The sequence below is a fragment of the Ictidomys tridecemlineatus genome, chromosome 10 (genome assembly GCF_052094955.1).
Source record: "Ictidomys tridecemlineatus isolate mIctTri1 chromosome 10, mIctTri1.hap1, whole genome shotgun sequence".
In the NCBI taxonomy this organism is placed as follows: Eukaryota; Metazoa; Chordata; class Mammalia; order Rodentia; family Sciuridae; genus Ictidomys; species Ictidomys tridecemlineatus.
In genome coordinates this window covers 118,522,592-118,542,963 of record NC_135486.1, presented here as the reverse complement: position 1 = coordinate 118,542,963, position 20,372 = coordinate 118,522,592, and the positions used below count along the sequence as shown (strand labels likewise).

At 61.6% G+C, this 20,372-nt stretch overlaps 1 protein-coding gene across 6 annotated transcripts in view; it reads right to left on the bottom strand.

Annotated features, from left to right (window-relative positions):
• The window catches only part of Gtf2ird1 (GTF2I repeat domain containing 1), a 78,690-nt gene that overhangs the window by 7,639 nt on the left and 50,679 nt on the right, over positions 1 to 20,372 (bottom strand). For 3 of the 6 annotated variants that reach the window (XM_078023924.1, XM_078023926.1, XM_078023925.1), the window contains 9 exons: positions 19,921 to 20,010; positions 14,684 to 14,755; positions 13,897 to 13,962; positions 12,689 to 12,872; positions 10,416 to 10,465; positions 10,180 to 10,236; positions 8,855 to 8,938; positions 8,478 to 8,661; positions 8,039 to 8,067 (listed from right to left, as the gene is read on the bottom strand). In XM_078023924.1, coding sequence (XP_077880050.1) covers positions 8,039 to 8,067; positions 8,478 to 8,661; positions 8,855 to 8,938; positions 10,180 to 10,236; positions 10,416 to 10,465; positions 12,689 to 12,872; positions 13,897 to 13,962; positions 14,684 to 14,755; positions 19,921 to 20,010 — 816 coding nt within the window. The remainder of the gene's footprint in view (positions 1 to 8,038; positions 8,068 to 8,477; positions 8,662 to 8,854; positions 8,939 to 10,179; positions 10,237 to 10,415; positions 10,466 to 12,688; positions 12,873 to 13,896; positions 13,963 to 14,683; positions 14,756 to 19,920; positions 20,011 to 20,372) is intronic. The other 3 variants (XM_005328537.4, XM_040276747.2, XM_021728597.3) reach the window with 3 other exon arrangements.

Below are 20,372 nucleotides of genomic sequence, written 5' to 3'. Positions count from 1 at the left end.
GTAGCAGTGACAGCAGCAGGGCCCGCGAGCAGGCACAGAAATGCCCAGCCGGCAGGTCAGGGCAGCAGTGGCCACTCATCCAGGCACATCAGCAGGCCTAGGCCGCGGGGGAGATGAAGGGGATGTCCTGCCTGAAGGGGGTCTTCAGGGCCAGTGATGAGGAGGGTCCCTGGCCCAGGAGAGACAGCAAGACGACCCTGAGTCTAACCCTAATGCTGAGTGGGACTTGGAAGGTCACTCAACTTCTCTGGGCCTCAGTGTCCACATCTTCCAGGGGGAATCCTGGCCCCTTGCAGGATCTAATATCACATGCAGAAGAGCACTACGAAAGTTTCAGATCCCTGCCACCAGTCAGGATGTCCCTGCTGTCCTTAGCTCCAGGCTTCAATCCTCCTATCGTCCCAGGAAGCTAAATTTCACAAATGAAAACTTTCTAGGCCTCTGAAGTTCGCTCTCAAGCTCCCTGGGCTGTCTGGATAGACGTCAAGATGCACCGCGTGCCCCCTGCTCACCGCGTGCCCCCTGCTCACCACGCGCCCCCTGCTCACCGTGCACTGGGGGAGAGGTTGTTCTCAGACCTGCTCCTGAGAGCCTTCCACCAAGTCCCTTGAAACTGTCCCTTCTCTGGGTCCCCAGGGCTCTTCTCAATCCCTCAGGGCCCAGACACACCAGAGCTATCAAGCCCCCAAATCCAAGACTGTAATGGGGGGCTGCGGGGTGGCACTCAGGTTGCCCTTTCACAGAGCACTTAAAGGTCTGTGGGGGGCGGGTGCAGAGCCAGGACAGGCAGGAGCGGGCCCTGGTACCCCCCACGCTCACTTGCAGCCCACGGTCTCCCAGGGGCCTTCCTGCCTGGGGCTGGGGTGCCAACGAGATGAGGCACCAGAGGGTGGCTCAGCCCTGGGCCCCACCTCTCCTTGGGTGGGGCTCAGGACGATCGGAGGCCACATGTGAGACACCTGGCCCCCCGTCCTGGTTGCCTGATGGTGCCCACCGCCAAACAGCAACCCGGGGAAGCTGCGGGCACCGTGTCACCTGGCCTGCAGCCTCTGCCCACAGGAGTGAGGCCAGCCAGCCCGAGAGGAGGACTAGGGTCTGCTCTGGTTTTCTCAGGTGTTCCTTCCTGTGTGGTGGGGACAGGAGAGGGCACAGATCCCAGGACAGGGGCTGCCACACACTGGGCAGAGCCCCTGGCACTTGGGATGTGGCTCACAACCACCCCCTGGGCCTCACTGTCCTTTGGACACCAGGAGATCTGCCAGTTCTGACTCCACAGTGGGTGGTGCACCACCAGGGGGCGCTGCTGTCCCCGCCCTTGGGGAGTCCAGGGCCTGAAGACCCCATTATGGTCCCCATGCCCAAGTGACCTGTCATGTTTGCAAATCAGGGTTACACAACATGCCTTCAGACTCCTGAGCACCCATAAGGACAGGCTACCCGCCCCACCGGACAGATGGTGACAGGCGTGCACCTCGGGCCCGACTTATTCAGCCTCAGAGAACCTTCTACATGTGAGGCCTCTGCTAAGTCCAAAGGGAACTTTGGGGTGTGGTGTCAAGCTGGGAGACGGGTCAGCAGACTGACACCCTCCAGCAGGACACAGGCACTGAGGTGGAGCCTGGGCAGGCCTCGGGGGGTGACGCGTGAGGTCCTGGGCTTGGGTGGACTGGAAGCCAGCATCGCGGCTGTTCTGCTGGGACCCGGGGCCCAGGGAGCAAGTGTGTGCACAGGGTGGCTGTCTGGGTGTGCGCTGGGCACCCACAAGCAGGTGCACTGGCGAGCCCCACGCGGGGCGAGAGTGACGGGTGGCCCTGCTTGGGCTGAGGGTCTCTGTGCACACGCACACAGCCAGCCTGTGCCAGGACTCTGCACACCTCCTTCCTCCCTGCGCCTCTCCTGGGTCCCTGCTCCTGCTCTCACTGGTCACTCCAGAGACCTCAGCTGGCAGAGTTTGGAGGCAGCTACTTCTAAGATGGAGGCCAGAAGGAGGAGGCCTCTAAAGCTGGACAAGGAAAGGACATAGACCACCCCCTGCCCCCATCCACCAGGAGGAGGCAGCCCAGCCTGACTTCAGCCTCCTGAGACTCGCGCTGGACTTCTGGCCTCTGAACCAGAAGGTAGCACACAGGTGTCTTAAGCCACTAAGTCCAGTCCGCCACAATGGGCCACTTTCACAGAGAATCGTCCCAAAGGTCCAGCCTACAGCCCAGCCTCCCTGCGCCCACCGCCTGCCAAACAGCTCTCGGCGCATCCACCCAGCTCGGCGTCCCCTTGCTGAAGTCCACTGAGGGCCCTGACGTTTAGGGGGCAAAGCTCACCCCCTCCCAAACAGGGCCCCGCTGAGGGACCAGGTTCCCACTCTCCTCCCTGAGGCGGGGTCTCCCGATGTGCCTAGGCCAGCCCCGACACCCGGCTCAAGCCACCCTCCTGCCTCAGCCTCCTGAAGAACTGGGCTGGAAGGCGAGGAGCCCCACACCTGGCCAAGGCGTCCACAAGTTGTCTGCCAAATTCCTTCTGGCCTTCCCTGTCCTGTCCCAGGTCCCCGCAGAAAGTTCACGGAAAACTCAGCTTCAGGGGCCAATAATGGGGACTTGGGGTGCCCTGACTTCACGGGGCACAGAGGGTATCTCTTCTATCCCTCTCCACCTTGTGTGGCAGCGGTAGCCCTAGGCAAGGGGACTGCGTCTTCTATCACCAAGGAGCAGCACCCACCGACCTGTAGGGCACTAAGCAGCCTCTGGGTGCTGGGCCTTACATACTCCGTCACGGTTTAGATGTGCGGTGTCCTAGAAGCCCCTGTGGGACAGTGGAGAGTCATAACTGGGTGGTGACTGGAGCAGGTGGGGTATGGCTGGAGGTGGCCCCTGGGGGTGGCCCTGCCCCCTCACCCTCAACCTGGGCCTAGACAAGGGATCTGGCTGTACATGGACTGAGACCTCTCAAGCCCTGAGCCCCCCCAAAACGTCCTTTCCTTTAATTGTTCTTGTTGTGTCTTTCAGTCACAGTGTGAAAAAGCAGACTGGGACATTCCTGGGTGACCTCACTGTCCCAGGGCTTTAAACACCAGGTCCGAGCTCGGGAGTCTCTAATTACACCTCGGGCTGTGGCTGCTCCCCTGGACCCCAGCTTCTGCCCTGAGAGCTGAAGCCCCAGACAGTGTCCCACCCACCCCAGGCCTGGCACCTCCTCTGGCTCAGTCAACAGCACCTCCTGCCCCCACAGCCTGCATCAGCAAATTCTTTGGGCTTTAGCTACAAAAGACACCCAGAGTCGGGGACCGCCCGACAGCCTCGGCCTTCTCAGCCTCCCGCCATCCCAGCCCTGCCTGTCCTGGGCCTGGCAGCCAGCCCCCCTGCCCAGAGCTGCACTGGCCCTTCCTCGGCTCACACGCCATCTTCCCTCCCGTTCCTGCCTCACCTCTGGCAATTTCCCCTGCTGTTTCTTATTAACACTTGGCAGGTGACCCCCGGGCCTTTGCAGAGGGGCCCTCTCCACCTGCAATGCTTTTCCCTGCTCCCTGGTCAGCGCTGCCTCCTTCAGGCCTCTACTCTGGGGCCACTCCTGGGCCACCACCTGCCTAGGCCTGGGGTTCGGGGCCGTGTAGAGTACATGTGTGAGGCCCCGGGTTCGACCCAGTGCTGCCGGGAGACAGAGCGCCTCAAGCCCCGCCCTCACCCAAGCATGTCCATAGTACTTCCAGCTTTCCAGATTGTCCCTTTATGTCCCCACCAGGAGGTGAGCCCTGTGACGCAGATTTTTACTTTTATTTCTTTCTTTTTTTAAATCATTGTTGATCACGAGGCCAGCCTTAGACACCAGGACCTGGCCCAGTGTCTCTGTCGCTCACAGTGTGACTGTGCCTGTGCTGGCCCCCTGCTGGCCCCCACTGGCCAGTCCCCATGACACAGATATTGGGCTGTGTCCCCATCCCTACCTCCCGTTCTGCCACCTGAGCGTCCCCCACCCCACCCCCTGGTCTGGAAAGACCCAAGCCATCCAGCAGACCACAGGCAGAGCCTGGCTTCCCGCCCAGCCCTCTGCCTCTGCAGCTCAAAGACACATCCACCATTGACAAGACCTGCACAGGCCAGGTGCCTGGTGACCACCCTGCCACGCGCTGACCTCAGTACAGCCCAGCCCAGATGGAAGGACCAGGCTATTCTGGTGGCCTAGGTGGCCTCAGCCAGGGCTTTCTGGAGCCCCCTCCCCACACTGCTCCCTTTGGGGGCCTGGACCACCCTCACTGCCTCTCCAGGGCAGGATGGGGCTGGCACGGCTGTAGCTGAGCACCCTCCCCCGCGTCCCCGGGATCCAACCACAGCGCCCACTCTATGCAGGGCAGGGCGTGTCTGCCCACAGAGGCCTCTCAGCCCTGCCCGGCAGATGCCAGCTTTCCCTGGGAAGGCAGAAGGGGATCATTACCGGGGCCTAATTAACAAAGCACAGCAGAGATAATTAAGTAGAGAAACATGGCTGGCGCTGGAGCCGGGTATCTTTAGAAACCCGAGGAAGGACGGTTTTATTTTGAGCTCTCAAGATGACAGAGTTGCAAGGGTGGAGCGGGGAAGGGAGGCAGGCCCTGAGGGGTGAGTGCCCCAGTGACTAGGGACATGGAAAGGACTCGGGTTTCGAACAAGAGAGAGGTGGGAGGAATCACAGAGGGTGCTCCTGTTCCAGGAGACCCTGAGGAAATGGAGGCCCAGTGGAATTAACTTATCTAGGATCAGAGACAGTAAGTTAACTTATCCAGGATCAGAGATGGTAAGTTAACTATCCAAGATCATAGCTAGTAAGTTAACTTATCCATACTCACAGGCAGTAAGTCAACTTATCCAAGATCATACAGGCTAGAAATGGCAGAAAAAAGTCCTGAGGGGGCAAAAGTGACCTATTCCTGCTGCTGACACTGTCCAACCCCTCTCTCTGCACCCCTAGTGGCTTTCCCATCAGGGCACCCTGGCCCAGCTCCTGCGGATGACAGGAGACCCCACAGAGAGAGGCCTAGCAGCATCTCTGGGGCCCTGTCCACCTGGGTCCCAGGACCACAGCCCTCGATGCGCAGAGTGAAGTGTCCATCTTCTCAGCAGCTCCTGACCTGACACTGCCTTCAACTGAAACTAAGTAGGACGTTCCGAGTGGACCACAGGGACAACCTCAATCAAGCTGGGGCCCGCGGGCTGCTCAGGCTTGGGGGGCTGCGGGGACGTCAGCGCAAGAGCTTGCCAAGGCCGGGTCTGCAGGGTCCAGTCCACGCTGCAAAGCCGGGCCTTCCAGGCCCTCCACGCTCAGCCTGGCCGCCTCTCGCCTCCCACCTGCTGAGCGCCACTGCCCCTCCCCCTCTGGCCATGAAGGGAGCCCAGGGAGGCCCTGGGGTGGGCACGGGGTTCCCGCAGTGTCCCCCACTGTCTGACGAGGTCGCAGAGGCTCAGGCAGGCAAACTGACTTGCCCGAGTCACACAGCAAGTCGGCAGCTCTGCTCTGCCTCTGAGGTCCCCGTGCGCTGGGAGGGGCTTCCTGAGACTGTCACTCAGGCTAGCAGGTTCCCAAACAGGGGAGGAGCGGCCTGCCACTGCAGGGGGAGTGGGTCCCACCCTAGCCCTTCCCCCAGACTGGCCACCACGGGTAGGGACCTCAGGCTCAGACATAGGCAGGAAGAGCCCTTCTGTCCCCACCTGCAGGGAGCCCTGCCGGAAATGGCCTCCCTAGTGAGTGCCGCCCCAGCTTGGCTTAAATGCCTTGAGCGACAGGGAGCTCACTATCTTTCACGGCTTTTAAAAAAGTTTTTTTTTTTTAATTAAAAAAGAATTGTTTTTGATACAGAGTGCTCTACTGCTGAGCCACATCCCAGACCTCTCTGCATCTTCTTTAGCTGAGCTGCTGAGGCTGGCTTTGACCTCACAGTCCTCCTGCCTTGGCCTCCCCAGCCACAAGGATCACAGATGAGTGCCCCCTGCGCCTGGCTACCCCCATGTTCTTGGCTCAGTTCTCCTGACCCACAAACTCTGTGGCTGGCTCTGCTCTGCTCCTGCACTGGCTCTGTTCCTCAGGGTGGCCACTGCCCCCACCCCAAGGCCACCCTGCTTGCGTCAACCACCACTCGGACCCCACCAGCTGCACCCATGTCCCTGGGTATCTCCCAGGCCTGCAGACCCCGCCTTGGGGATCAGTACCACCTTCACCCTTCTGGAAGTTTCCACCTTCCTCATGTCTGGCTTCCCCTCACCAGAGACCTGCTGCTCGCTGCCGCTGCCCACCACCCTCCCTTGGCTCCAGTGCCCAGCTCTTCCTCCTCTAGCCTACCCTGGGCGGGCAGTGGGACTGTGTCACCATGGTAACCGCAAGACCATGAAAACCTCCTGATGTCATGTGGGTGGCTGAAAAAACCCTCAATGCCACAAAATCAAGCCTGTTGTCAGCCTGGCCGGCCTGGCCTTCCGGTCAAGGCCCCGTGTGATTCTGGCCGCAGCTCTGCTAACTCCGCCCTCTGCTGCCCCAGGTCCCCAGTGCCCAGGCTCAGGCCATGGAGACTCTGCCTCGCTGAGGCTTGGTTTGCTCAGCTACGGATGGGACCCTGACAGCACCTCCCTCCCTCCCAGGGCAGCTGGAGTCTGGGGGAGACGGGCAGCCCCAGGCCTGGCACCCAGGCACCCGGCAAGTATGGGGCAGCCAGGGAGGGAGCTCTCCCTGCCAGGATGTGGGCGGCTGGCCCTGGGAGGTGACAGCCCAGACCCTTCCCTGGCCCCGGTGCAGGGGAGAGGGCTGGTCTCTGCAGCAGGCGGCCTAACCTGGCAGGTGGCCTCACCCTGGCGGAGAGACCAACCTGCTCCTGCCCCTTCTGGGGACTTCAGCTGCAGACAGACAGGCCTGCATGGCCCGGACCCCTCCTCGCCTCTTGGTGACCAGCAATCAAACTTCCCAGGCCCTTTTCTTCTTTCTAGCCCTCTGTCCACGGTCTGGTGACCCTTCCTGGGAGAGATGGCAGCCCCCTGCCCCCACCCCTAGTGGGCGGCTCCTCCTGCCACCCCCAGCCTCCCCACTATCCCTAGGCGCCATCGCTCCCTCCCGGCCCTGGCTAAAGGCCCTCTGCAGCTCGGTGGCTCTTCTCCCACCCCCACCCGCAGGACACTGTCGCACAGTGACCCAGGCCTCCCCCACCTGTGAGCTGCCCCCCGTGGTCCCAGGCGTCATGGCCTCCCCCGTGGCAGCATCCCCCTGGGCTTCAGGCCTATGAGGTCCCCTCTCTCCACACCCAGGCACTGGAGGTCCCGGGAAACCTCTCTCCACACCCAGGCGCTGGAGGTCCCGAGGCGCAGGCTTGGACCGTGGCACACACACCCCACCGTCAACCAGGTTCATGAGCCAAGTTCACTCGCTATGATGGCTGCCAGCCACGTGTCTCAGGCGGACGGTCCCTGGTTTGCCGGCCTCACTGCCTGCCACTCAGATCTGCTCCAAGGTCTCCCCTCCGCAGTCTGAGGGGTCCCGGAGAGGCCTCCTCTCTGCCCACCATGGTCACTCCAAGCCCAGAACATGGCCCGGCCCTCCAAGTTCTCCAAAGAGGTGTAAATGTGCCCATGGTAAAGGTCCGGGTGGGCCAGCGCCAGGGAGCTCTGGACCTTGGGCACTCGGGCCACAGCTGCTACTCAAGCTGCCCACCCACCACCACCTTCCTGACCCTCTCCATCCAAGGGCTCTGGGGAGCCCCTGGAGCGGCTCAGCCTCCCCGTGCCCTCTCCGCCAGGACTCCCCTTTCCCCTCGTTGGGGTCCCTGTGCTGACAGGAGCTGTCACATCACCACCCGTCCACCTGCAGAGGGCATGGTGTACTGAAGGGGTCAGCAAGGGCCTCGTCATCCAGGCAGCTGGCTCCCCCGTCTCACCACCAAGCTCGAGACCCCATAGTCAGTTGAGGCAGGACTGCAGCCTGGCTCTGGTCCAGAGCCCAAAACCCATGTCCCACAGTGGACTCGGCTCCAACCTCTAGCCCCAGGACAGGGCCAGCCCCCCACGCCCAGCACCCCTCCCGGCAGGCCTCTTACCAGGCTTGGGGATGAGTCCTTGAAAGGGCCTGGAAGAGAAAGAGAGGGGGCTCAGGGTGGGGGCGGGTGGACAGCTGGGAGCCACTGGGACACAGAGGCACTGGCCACGCCTGTGTGGGCTAGGAACGCTGGGGCCACCTCAGGCCTCCTGTGGCATAGCCCGCATTTCATCAAGGACCCCAGGTGACTGTGTGCGTGGGATGAAGGCCTCTCTCGCCGCTAGGGAGCAGGGATGAGTGTCAATGGGCGGTGCTGAGCAGAATGTGCTCAGAGGTCACCCTTGCTTTGGAGTGGTAGTGGGGTGGCTAGTTTAGGGAAAGGCCAGTGGTCCATCTCCAGTCCCCCAGGATGGTGCGGGGAAGGCCCCCAACCAGCAGCGAAGCAGGATCTGGGGAAAGGCCCCACCCTGGCCAACCCTGTGTCCCCCCTTCCCCAGCACCTGGTGACGGTGAACTTGATCTTGTCAGCCACAGCAAGGATCCTCTCCAGGTTCTGGGAACCGAAGGTGCAGGGTTTCCGGAACGGGATTCCCGGAGGCAGCCCCTCAATGATCACGGAGCCAGGGTTGCTCTTGATGCGCTTGTAGGGCACCTGGACGGGGTACTTGATGCCCAGGGCCTCCCCTGTGGGCGAGAGGGACAGTCCTGATCATCAGGAAGGAGGTGGTGGAGGTGTACAGAGGGTGGAGAGGGCCCTTGGGTGACGGGGGCTTTCTCAGCCTTGGAGCCGAGATCTGCGAGCCCCACTGGGGGAAGCGTGCCTGTGGCCTGGCTGCCTTACGCACAGCATCGGTGGAGGCGGGGCTGGGGCACTCACCGTACTTCTTGTTGAACAGGTCCTGCACTTGCTCCCGCAGCGTGTTGGCGATGTCGATCCGCGAGAGCCTGGCATCGAAATTTTCTGCAAAGCAAAGACAATTATGGATTGAGGCTGCTGGAGGGAAGGCACTTGGCGGCGTTTAAGGAATGCGATTTTCTAATTAGGGGCGCTGCTTCCAGGGCCATTAGCAGGTCCTCGGAGCGCCCGGGAGCCCTTGGCATTAGCGCCTTGGTGGCGACGCCAGTGCTCCGAGGACGCAGGCTGTTGGGGCAACAGCAGCGAAGCCGGAGATTAGCTAATTGCTGACATTTGAAAAACCAAACACATAAACACGCCAGAGGTGGGCTCCGGGGCGGGCAGCCGGGGTCTCCTCTCCCGGGCGCAGACGGGAGGGGACACGAGCTCAGCTGACTAAGACCCCTGAGTGGTGTGGGACGGGGCCCAAGAGACAGGAGGCCGCCTGGCGACCCTGGTGACCATGCACTCCCTGCAGTATCCCTGGAGGACCTCTCTGTGCCAGCAGGTGCAGAGTGGCGGGGTGTAGGGAGGACAAAGAAGGGACCTCTGTGCTTGGGGGGACCCTGGCCAGGTTCAGTGTGGGGCCAAGGAGTGAGGCAAGAACACGAGATCCCCTCGTCACAGAATGTCCCAGATGCCCTGGTAGGACAGTGACCAGGGCAACAAGCAGCATCCCTGTGATCTGGGCCTCCCTGGCCCCCCCACTCCCAGCACTGACCCCGCTGACCACTCCCTGCTCAGAGGCATGGAGACCACACCAGGTCACCTAGGGACACCCACCCCTGGGGACTCACAGCCACACTGCTAGTTCCTTGGAGTTGCTTGGACACAGGGATGTGGACAGCGATTTCCAGCCATTGCCACCATGGCAGGGATGGGCCCCCCTCAGGCTGGGCCTCCCTGGGTCATGGCCTGTCTCCTCAGGACCCTGGCCCCTTCCGGCTCCCATGACCCTACCCGAGCCTTTGTGCCAGTGCCCCGGCCACCCTGGCCCTCCTTCCTCATGCTGAGGCCCAGCCCGGCCCAGCCCCCTCCTCCAGGGGGGCCTCCCTGCCTTGGAACCTCTCCCTACTTCAAAGCCTGGAGGACATGGTGACCGCTGGGGACGGGGCAGTGGCTCGGGCCCAGCCAGGGGTGGCCACCACGCACCCTGTGCCTGGCCTTCCCCAGACCTGCCTGCGGAATCTAGCTGGAGCTGGCAGGTGACAGTCTGGCCCAGAGGCCAGCCTGGCTCGCTTGGTCCCCCAGCCTAGCCCCCCACCGGGTCAAGGTCACGGTGCCTGGCCAGCTGACCTCAACCTTACCTTGAAAGCCCTGTCTCTTCAGGCTCTCGTCCACAAGGGGGTCCCCGGGGTCCCTCTCTGGGGGCGGGGGAGAGAAGCCAGGGTGAGGAGAAGGCTCTGGGACCTGAGGTGGCACTGCCAGCAGGGCAAGCCCCATGGGGGGTCCCGAGGAGGAGGACAAGACAGAGGAAGCAGGAGGTGGCCTGGCAGAGGCCTGGGCCCACCCCCACCGCCCGCGCCTCGCCCAGGACGGGTACCTTGGCTGTCCACCACAGGCTCCTTGACGCCCTCCGTGAGCAGCTCAGGCCTGGAAGACACAAGCACAGCCATCACCCGGGCCCCCCGCACCCAGGGCAGCCCACCCTCCGGGGCCTCGGTCTCTACACCTGTGCACTGGGTCCTGCTGACCTACGGGTGATCTGGGGGCCACGCCAGGCACTGAGGAGCCAGTGGGGGACAAGACCCTCTAGGGTCCTGCCCTGGTGGGTGACACCCTCACCTGGGGGATCCAGGACATCACTTAATTGCCACAGCCAAGGGCTGGAACAAGCAGCCGGGGCGGGGGGTTCTGATGCCCAATGCAGGAGTCCAGCACAGCCTGGGTCCAGCCCGGCTGGCCTGCATGGAGGGTGGGCTTCAGGCACCGAGGGATTGCGGGCAGGGCTGGGGACGGGGCCTGGTGGTGCAGGGATGCGTCAGGGTAGGACCTGCCTGCTCTCTGCCACAGGGGTGCCCAGGAGTGAGGATTTGGCACCCTCTGGTTGTGGTCACCTCCTGGGCACCGGCCAGTGTCCAGCGCACACCTGGGCTCTCGGGGCCAGGGCTGGTAGGAATGAGGACTGCAGCCTCGGGAGCTGGAGAGGGCCCTACACTTGGGCCTCTTCTCTTCAGGGGAGACTGATGGCTCCGGGGGCCTCAGGGAGATGGCAGCTGGCCAGGACTCCTGGGCCAGGGCCACCTGGGTCCCCACCAAGCAGCTGAGCAACCTGCCAGAGGCCCCAAGGACTGAGGGCGGCCTTAACCCCAGAAGGCTGCCTCTCCAGCCTGCACAGCCACCAGCTAAGCGGCCTCCCTTTCCAAACAGAGGGCAGGGAGGCCACGGGGGTCTTTGTTTTTGCAGCGCGGGGGACCCCTGAGGCCTCAGGCAGGTTACTCAAGCTCCACCGCTGAGCTCCATCCCAGCCCCTTATCTTCTGAGAGGCTGCTAAGCTGTTATCCTCCCGCCGCAGCCTCCTGAGCCACTGGAATCCAGGCGTTTGCCACCTCCCCAGTCAGGATGTTTCTTCCTAATTTTCTCCTGTTTATTTTTATTCTGTGCAGCACTGGGGACTGAAGCCAGGGCGCTGCACCACGGAGCGGCACCCACAACCTCTTCTGCCTGCCTCTGGCCTGCGAGTCTGTTCCCCAGCAGCCTTCCCTCCCGGAAGGCCCCCACCCCTCCAGCAGCACGTCAGGTCTCTGCCCCAGGCTGCCTACCTGGAGGGTTCCCAGGTCCCCTCTGCCTCCCACCCTGAGCCACACCCCTTCCCAGCATTCAGCTCTGCCTGGCACTATGCTAGGGGGTTTTGGGGTACTGGGGATTGAACCCAGGGTCACTCAGCCACTTTGCCACACCTCCGGCCCTGTTTTATATTTTGTTAAGAGACAGGGTCTCACTGAGTTGCTTAGGGCCTCCTTTTGCTGAGGCCTCAGCGTCCCGAGCTGCTGGGATTATAGGCGTGCACTACTGCGCCAGGCTTAGGCCGTGGTTTGGCAGTGGATAGGCCACTGGCTGGCAGTAGTTGGTGGATGTCCCTGCTGGGTTGTGGCCAGCACCTGTGGGTGCTCAGGACTTTGGCTGAAGGTCAGGACCCCAAGTCTGCTGCTTGCATCTTCTGAAGCGCCCAGCTGGGTGGACCCCAGGCCCCACAGGACCCTGCCCAGGGCCCCCAGCCTGCCACCTGGCGTGAATGAGGCCGAGGCTCCCGGCCAGGGCCCTGCTGCCCATGAACTCGGCCTCGGGACTCCCCTCACCACTCTGCCAAACCAGCCTGAACAACACCCAGGAGGGACAGGGACCTCCCCCGCACCCCGGCTCACTCTGTAGCAGCCACTGCCCCTTCCAGAGGGACACTGACCCCTGCAGGGACACAGGACGAATTGGTGGGTGCTGCAGGGATCTTTGCAGACAAAAATGGGGTGCCCGAGGCACAGGACCCAGAAGACACCACCAGACTCTCCAACCCTGACACACAGCAATGTCCCCTTGTCCCAGAGGGCAGGTAAGCCAGCAGGCACATTCCCGTCCCCAGCTGGGCCACCTGGGCCTGCCTGCCTGAGGCTGGGACAGGGGTCGGTCTGGCCACAGCAACAGGCTGGGCGGGGGCACCTGGTGCCTGCCCGACGATGGCTGGACCCCTTTAACGCCTTTAATGACCACTTGTTTGAAAACGAATGGGGGGGAGTCTTTGCCAATCTGCAGAGGGAGGTGCTTGGTACTGCTGCTGGGCGCTGGGTGCCGGGTGGTGTCCCCGGGCACAGGAGGCCTTACCTCTTGATGACGAACTGGATGCTGTTGCTGGCCTCCAGAATCTTGCGGAGCTTGGCGATCCCGAAGCAGTTGGGCCTGCGGAGGGAGATGCCTTCAGGCAGCCCCACCACAAACAGCTCCTCGGGGTGCATCAGGAACTTGGAGTAGGGCACCTTGACGGGCTCCGAGATGCCAATGGCCTTGGCTGCAGAGACACGGCTGCTGTAGGGGCACCCAGGGCCACAGGGCCACGAGCCTCAGCCCCTGTCCCCCACGCCTGTGCAGGGCGCCGGTGGCCAGAGCCCTTTAGCCCAGCACTCAGTAACCCTGTGGACCTGCCCAGGGGAGGAGCAGCACCCTGGCCTGCAGGTCAGGGGCCTGGGGCTTCAAGGGGACATGGCTTGTCTGAGGCCAGAGCAGCAGGGATAGTGATATGCGCTCAAGCCAGGGAACCCCCAGAGTACATGGTGGGGACCAGGCCTCATGCCAGGCTGTGCAGAGGCCCCCACTGGCTTCTAAGATTTGGCGTCGAATGCACCCAAGTCTACTGGTTCTTGTGCTTCCAGTGGGGCCCTCCTCAGGGTCTCCCTGAGGCCCCAAACCCCAAACTTGTGTGGCCAAACACCAAGCTAGGAATGAGCTAGAGCCGGGCGCTGTGGTGTAGGCCTGCAATCCCAGTGGCTCAGGAGGATGAGGCAGGAGGATCGCAAGTTTGAGACCAGCCTCAGCAACTTAGTGAGGCCCTAAGAAACTCAGTGAGACCCTGTCTCTAAATAAAAAACAGGCTGGGGCTGTGGCTCAGTGGGTAAGCGCCCCTGGGTTCAATCCCTGGTACAAAAGAAAAAAATAAACAGAATGAGCTGGACCTCAGGCCCAAGCCACGTGCCTCTGAAAAGGTGCACAACTGCCTGGCCTCATTTTTCCATCTGTGAAATGGATCTCGGGACACAGGGCTGTTGTGTGGATGTGAAACAGCCAGCTGCCCAGTGCCTGGTGGAGCTGGACACAGAGGTGCCTTCTCCCCGCCCGCCTCCCGGGCAGCAGAGGGGCAGGTTCTTGCTGTGAGCCCCTTGGAGCACCTGAGGAGGGTCTGTCCATGAGGACAGGGGTCAGCCACCAGGCCAATGGGCAGCATGGCAGAGGGTGGGATATCTGGAGATGGGGACATGGCAGGTGGCCCCTCTCGGTGGCAGGTCCCAGCCTGGCCGCCCTCGCTCACCCTTGCTCACCATATCGAGAGTTGAAGAGCAGCTCCACCTGTTTCCGCAGCGGCCGGATGACGTCCCCGGGGCTATCTGCAGGGTGGAGAGGAACTTTGTGAGCCTCACTGCCTCTGCCCCAGTTCTGCAGTCACCAGGCGCCACCCTGCGGGGACCCTGGAGCGGGGAAGTGGGGGTGGGGCAGGCAACCTATGTGCTCAGAAGTGGTTGCTCCTGGGCAGCGGGTCCACTCCTGGGCTTGCCCACCTGATGGCGAAATCAGCCCAAGTGGACTAGGAACAGCACTGGGCCTCTCTAGGGAGGCAGCATGAGACCAGCTGGGCACTGTGTGGAGTAAGCCTGCAATTTGAGCCCGCCGCCACCAGGGGGCAGTGGGCCTCTGTGGCTACTTCAGGGCTCCCCAGCCAGGTTGGGTTTGGGGACTGAGGCTTCTGTCACTCACCCACTCCACGGGCAGGCACCCCAGAGATAAAACAGACCCCTCTCCCTGTGGCCTCCCTCCTGTCCTGCCCCATCTCAGCTGCCTTCCCTCAATGTCTACCGGCCTCAAAGCCAAGCCAGTGATTTCAGGCCTGAACCCCACTCCCCCTGCCCAGCCTCAGGGCGGTGTGTGTCGCAATTCGGGAAAGAACACTGTGACCATGACCCTGACTGCCCTTACAGGAAGCAGCAGCGGGCCTCTGGGCAGGTTTATGAGCTCAGCCCACCAGCACTCCCAAAGGGGGATGTCTGAGACATGGGGTGCAGAGCAGAGCCAGGGACAAGGGAAGGAGAGGGGTCGCGTGGGGACGGGTACCGTGGGAGGTGCACAGGGCCTCACCCTCCACGGGCCTCTCTTCTGGCCGTGGGTCCTCGCTGGGGCCTTTCTCTAGAAGAGAACAGAGAGACAAATAAAATAATAATACTAAAAATCAGACAAAAGAGAAAAAAATATCAGAGCAGAGGGGACACGGGGAGCCGTGCCTGTCACCTCCTGGTCCCTGCAAGGCCAAAGGCAGGTCACGATACCCCCAGAGGGGACCAGTGCCCCGCTCCACTCAGGGAGCCTTAGAAGGGAGGCAGGGACTGCTGGACGTGTGTCCCCAGGGGCCACTCCTGAGCCACTGTGTCCCAGGGGTGAGCATATACAGGAAAAAACGTCCCATCCTCCTGGTGTGCCAGAGACAGCATGAGACAGGGACAGTGAGGGGCAGGCGGGGCCCAGGGGCCTGACAAGGCGGCCCTGCAGCTGCTGGGGCTCAGGAACTGACCCAGGAAGCAGCGCCTGTCCCGCTGGGCACTCTGGACCCAAGGTCTCTGTCCCTGTCCCTCCAGTTCCTCTCTCCTGCAGTGCAGGGCAGGGCTTCCTCCGAATGTCCCTGCTGACTCCTCAGAGGACCCTCTGGGGCCTCTCCCCATCTCATTCAACAGGGTGCGTCAGCCTGCAGGAGAGGACGGCACAGGGAGCGGGAGGGCCGCAGGGTGTCCCTTGTGCCTTCGCCCACTCCCTTCCTCTCTGTATGCACAGACCATCTCCCTGTCCCTCTGAAGAGGGCGGCTTTCTCCTATTCTCATTTTGCTTTAGGACCTGCCATCACCGCACCCTCAGGGCGGAAGGGAAGTCCCCTTCACCCCTATGCAGCAAGGGACCACCTCGTCCCTGGACGCTGCCCATCATCAGTGAGGGCCGGAGGTGAGCGCCATGTTGGTGTGGGTGAGGGTCCCCTGCTGGCCCTGGGGGGCTGGGAAGGGAGGCTTCCTGAGGGAGGGGACCTGGGGTGGACTAGTGTGCAGAGGGGGAGCGGCCAGAGGACAAGCTGGGAGGCTGGGCTCCTGGCCTCCTCTCCAGGGCTGACCTGGGGGCCGGAGGGGCTGTCACCACGTGGGGGATGGCGTGGCCGGCGGTGCACAAGCTGCTCCCACCCTCAGGGGCCCGTGGCAGCCACCACTGCACGTGAGCTGTGGGGGGGGGTGGGTGGGCCAGGCTGGGAACTCAGGGATGTGCAACCTCAGGACTCCTGGCCCAGAGGACGCTCCTTGGGAAAGAGGAGAAGGATCCCGGGAGAGCTGGCAGGTCAAGACCTGCTCCCCACTGACCAAGGGGGCTGAGCACACTGCCTGGACCACTGAGCAAGTCTGAGCCTAGAGCACGCCAGAAAGTTCTGGAGGGTCTGGTCTGTCTCAGTCAGCAGCCATGAAAGGTGGAAGGGCCAGGCTGTGTTTGAGGGCTGCACCTTCCTCCAGGAAACTGGCACTCTGCAGGCGGGGGCTGTGCCCAGCTGTCCCTGCCTGGGCCAAGACTGGCTGCAGGGGACGACACCCCGGGAAGTGCTCTCAGGGACAGTGTCCCGGCTCCCGCCTGCTCAGCTGCTCTCACCCTGAGGCCCACGACACCCACAGTCCCAAGTCCACCCAAAGCTCAGCTGTGGCCCTGGGGGCCCCCAGGACACACAAGTGACCCAGGGCCTTGGCTACTAAGCTAAATCCTCAGCTCTTTCATGATTTTTATTTTAAGACAGGGTCTCTGTAAGTTGCCCAGGCTGGCCGTGAACTACGATCCTCCCGACTTGGCCTCCCGAGCAGCCAAGAGCCTGGGCGTGCAGAACCACCCTGGCAATCTCACGTACTTGTTACGGAGACGGAAAGTGGACCGTCATGGGCGCCTTGAAATGAGCTCTGGAAATGGAGGGACTGCAAACCTGGGTTCCAGTCCAGGGCTAAGGCTCGGGGAAGCGGTAGGGGAGCCCGTCAGCCTCGCTGACACCGTGTCTGCCCTGCCAAGCCAAAGGGGGGCTTTGCCTCGGGAAAGGCATTGAGTGTCTCTACGGGGGCCGCAGGCATCGGGCTCTGCCCAGCGGAGCCCCCACAGCCTTCTGTGGTCTCAGCCAGGTGTCCTGTGACCTCTCAGCGGCGAGGCCACACTGGCAGCTTGCTCTGTCTCAGGGTCTACCGATGTCCCCACGTGGCTCCACCCCGGGCAGCTGTCGAGTCTGGTCATGCCCAACTTGCACCTGGACAAGTCTTGTTGCCTCCGTTCCCAAGGTACTCAAATGTCCCAGCGGTAAGGAGAAGCGCAGGGGAGCCCTGGACTCAGGGTGGTCCGGTTCCAGTACCTCCTGTTCCTTCCTGGGTGGGGATGCCCGAGCGACCAGCGAGGAAACCCCACGCGGCCCTTCCTCTCCCTCCACAGCACTGAGTGGGCTCCCGGGGCAGCTCGCAGTGGCCGTGTCAGTGTCCACCAGGGGATTGTTAATGGTCCTCTGACAGCTGGACCGGCATCACCGTCACCATCAACACTGCCACTGACACCTTTGTGTGAAAACGCTGCCCACGGCTGTAGATGTCACTTCCTGGGACTGGATTCCTGGAGCCACCAGAGGGTGCTCATTTTTATGGCTCTTCAAGGTGACGAGTTTCCTCCAAAACCATCTTGCGGAATTCGCCTCCTCCCGTCCCCAGGTGCTTGGATGCCAGTGTCTCCGAGAGCGCGTGTCCCCCTGTGGTGCCTCCTTTCGGGTGCCTGTTTGTTGCTCTCCTTTGCTGTGGCATCTTACTCTGGCCGTGGTGGAACTTCAGAAGCACCGTCCAGATCCCTGAGCAAGGAAGCGCTCGTCCCCAGCCACGGGGAGGGACCTCTGCAGAGGTCACGCCTTCACAGTGGACTGAGGTGGGACAGAATGGCCAGGACCCCTCAGTCCCCCTCAGCATGACTCCAGGGACCCAGAGCTCCTGGAGGGGAAGGCTGCTGGGGCTGCTTCCTGGCTCGGCTTCTCCCAGCCCTCGTGGCCACAGGGGTCAAGGTCAAGGGCAGCCCCTAATGTGTACCATGGCAGAGCGGCTATCCCAGGCTGTCCTCAGAACATGCTTGTCGCGTGTTCCAGAATAAGACCCTGGTGCACAACCAGGCCCTGGAGGAACCCGCACTGCGGGCCTCAGCACCCTCTCCAGGGAAGGCCAGATCCCGGCCTCTGGGAGGCCATGGGAGCCTCTCCCAGGAGCTGGGGTCCACCAGCCACCCGGCTTCCCCAGCTCTGCCTGGAGTCCACTAACTCCCCTGGTGACACCACTCGGGGTCCCTTCGAGACGCTTTCTGGGATCTGCTCCAGACCCAAGCCAAGAAAGGCTCGGGCCCATTGGTAACATGCACCCCCTCTGCCGCCGTCGCCGTGCCACTGCAGGACCCTGGACGGGTCACCTGTGGGCACCTCCTCAGAGCCAGGCCCTCCCCTGCAGATGCCCCGACGCTCTCTGCGGTTTGGGCTTCCGTATCTCCCCGATTCCTCCTGTGTCCGGTCCCTTGTCCCTGACCGCCAGCCCAAGGCCATCGAGGAGGAGAGACGTCCCACCCTAACCCGTCCCCAGTGAGCACGGCGTCACCCCCGGGGTGCACCATTTCTTTTTCCGGTCACCTGTTCATTTTTGGTAGAGAAGAAACGGAACACGCAGAGCAGCGCCCGGGATGCTGTCCCCAGGCCCCGCACACCCTCCACCCTCCACCCACAAAATGCAAGCCGGCGCCACCTCTGAGCCTGGGTGGTCCACAAAACCTCACGACCCTGGAGTCCCCTGTGTCACTTCCAGCCTTCTTGCCCTGGGGAAAGGCAGGCTGAGCCCCTCCTCTGCTCTTGGGCACGGAACCCAGGGCCCTGCTGATGGAGGGAAGCGCTGGCCCTGGGCCACATTTCAGCCTGAGCAGCCTGAATCGGACAACCCCAAATCCAAAAGGCCCAGAAGCGGAGTCTTTTCAAGCGTGGACGTGATGCCACCGGGCAGAAAAGTCCACCTGAGGGGACAGGCCAGAAGGCCAGTAGCCAGAAAAGAGTGTAAGAATGTCTCAGGGAGCTCCATTCTGACCTAACCCTAGTCCTAATCTGAGAGCAACTACCGCCTCTTGCCCCTGACACTTGCCTGTCTGGCTTTGTGCCCCTCTGGGACGCATGGTATCTGCCCCTCGCCTTACTAGGTAACTTGCCATCTGGGATTCTGTCTGTCTGATTGCTGTGTGCCCTGTCCTCTGCACAGGACCTGGTATGTAGTAGGTACTCAATAAGCAACGGTTGAGTGAACAAGTGAGTCACCCACATAAGGCTTCCAGAGAAAGAGGAAAGACTTTATGAACCAAACCTGCTTCAGGTTTCCTGGAAGGAGTCCGGACAGGAGCCAACACACACAGTCACACACTCCTAATCCAAAAGCTCCAAATCCCCAAACCTTGCACCCCACAGGATGCCACGGGGGAGACTCCACACCGTGAAACTGCTTCATCCACAGAATTATTTAAAATATAAACACAGTGTCAACATACTTTATATACAATCAGAAATATGGAAAATTGTGCCGCATACATGTAGTAAGAATTGTAATGCATTCTGCTGTCATTTATTTATTTTTTTAAAAAAACCAATAATAAATAAAACCGTTTTGGGTGGCTAAAAAAAAAATATATGTATATATACATACATACAGCTGTATATATATGTATATATACATACATACTGGCACACACCTGTAATCCCAATGATCTGGGAGGCTGAGGCCGGAAGATCACAATTTTGAAGTCAGCCTCAGTAACTTGGTGAGATCTTGTCTCAAAGTAAAAAATAAAAAGGGCTCAGGGTGGGCTGGGGCTGTAGCTCAGGGGCAGAGCACTTGCCTAGCATGTGTGGGGCACTGGGTCCGATCCTCAGCACCACACAAAACTAAACAAATAAAATAAAGATATGCTGTCCATCTACAACCGCACACACACACACACACACACACACACACACACACACACACACACACACAAAAATGCTCAGCGTGTAGTTCAGAGAGCAGCCCTGAGTCAAGTTCCCAGAATCACAGAAAACAAACGAATAAAGACAAAAACTGTCAACACCACCTCGGGCTCTGTGTAAGGTCAGCTCTGTCCTCAGGCTCAGGTTCAAGGTCTCACCATTATGTCAGATATTTCAAAGTTGAACATATACATCTGTCAGCCTGACTGGGTGGCCTCTAAAGGCGCCCGGGACAGCCTCCCTCGGGTGCGCCCACTGGCCACCATCCGCTTACCGGTCAGCATCTCCATCCCATAACCAGAGTCCTCCGAGGGCAGGTGCCCAGGCATGGAGTCTGTCATTTCTTCAGAGGTGGGTGAAGGGTCTGCAGAGAGAATCCCAAACAACAAGGGTGTCTTCCACCTGCTCCGCCTGTCAGGGTCCCTCAGGGACCACAGACCAGGACGCGTGGAGGAAGCTGCGCCCTGGAGTGCGAGGACCAGCGGTGCCCAGGCTGGGCAGGTCCCAGTGGCTGGCCCCATGCCACCCCTGGAGGCCACGCACACCCTGCCTCACAGAAAGGGGGTGAGTCTCAGAGTGCTCCCCCCTTCTTCCTCCTTGTCCAGCCTCCCAAGTGCCAGGAGCCAGGGCAGCCTGGCGAAGGTCAGGGTGACCTTCAGGAGAGTCCAAGGAGGGAGGAACAGCTCCCTCCACAGCCGGGGGCTGGCCAAGCTTCCCCGACACCCT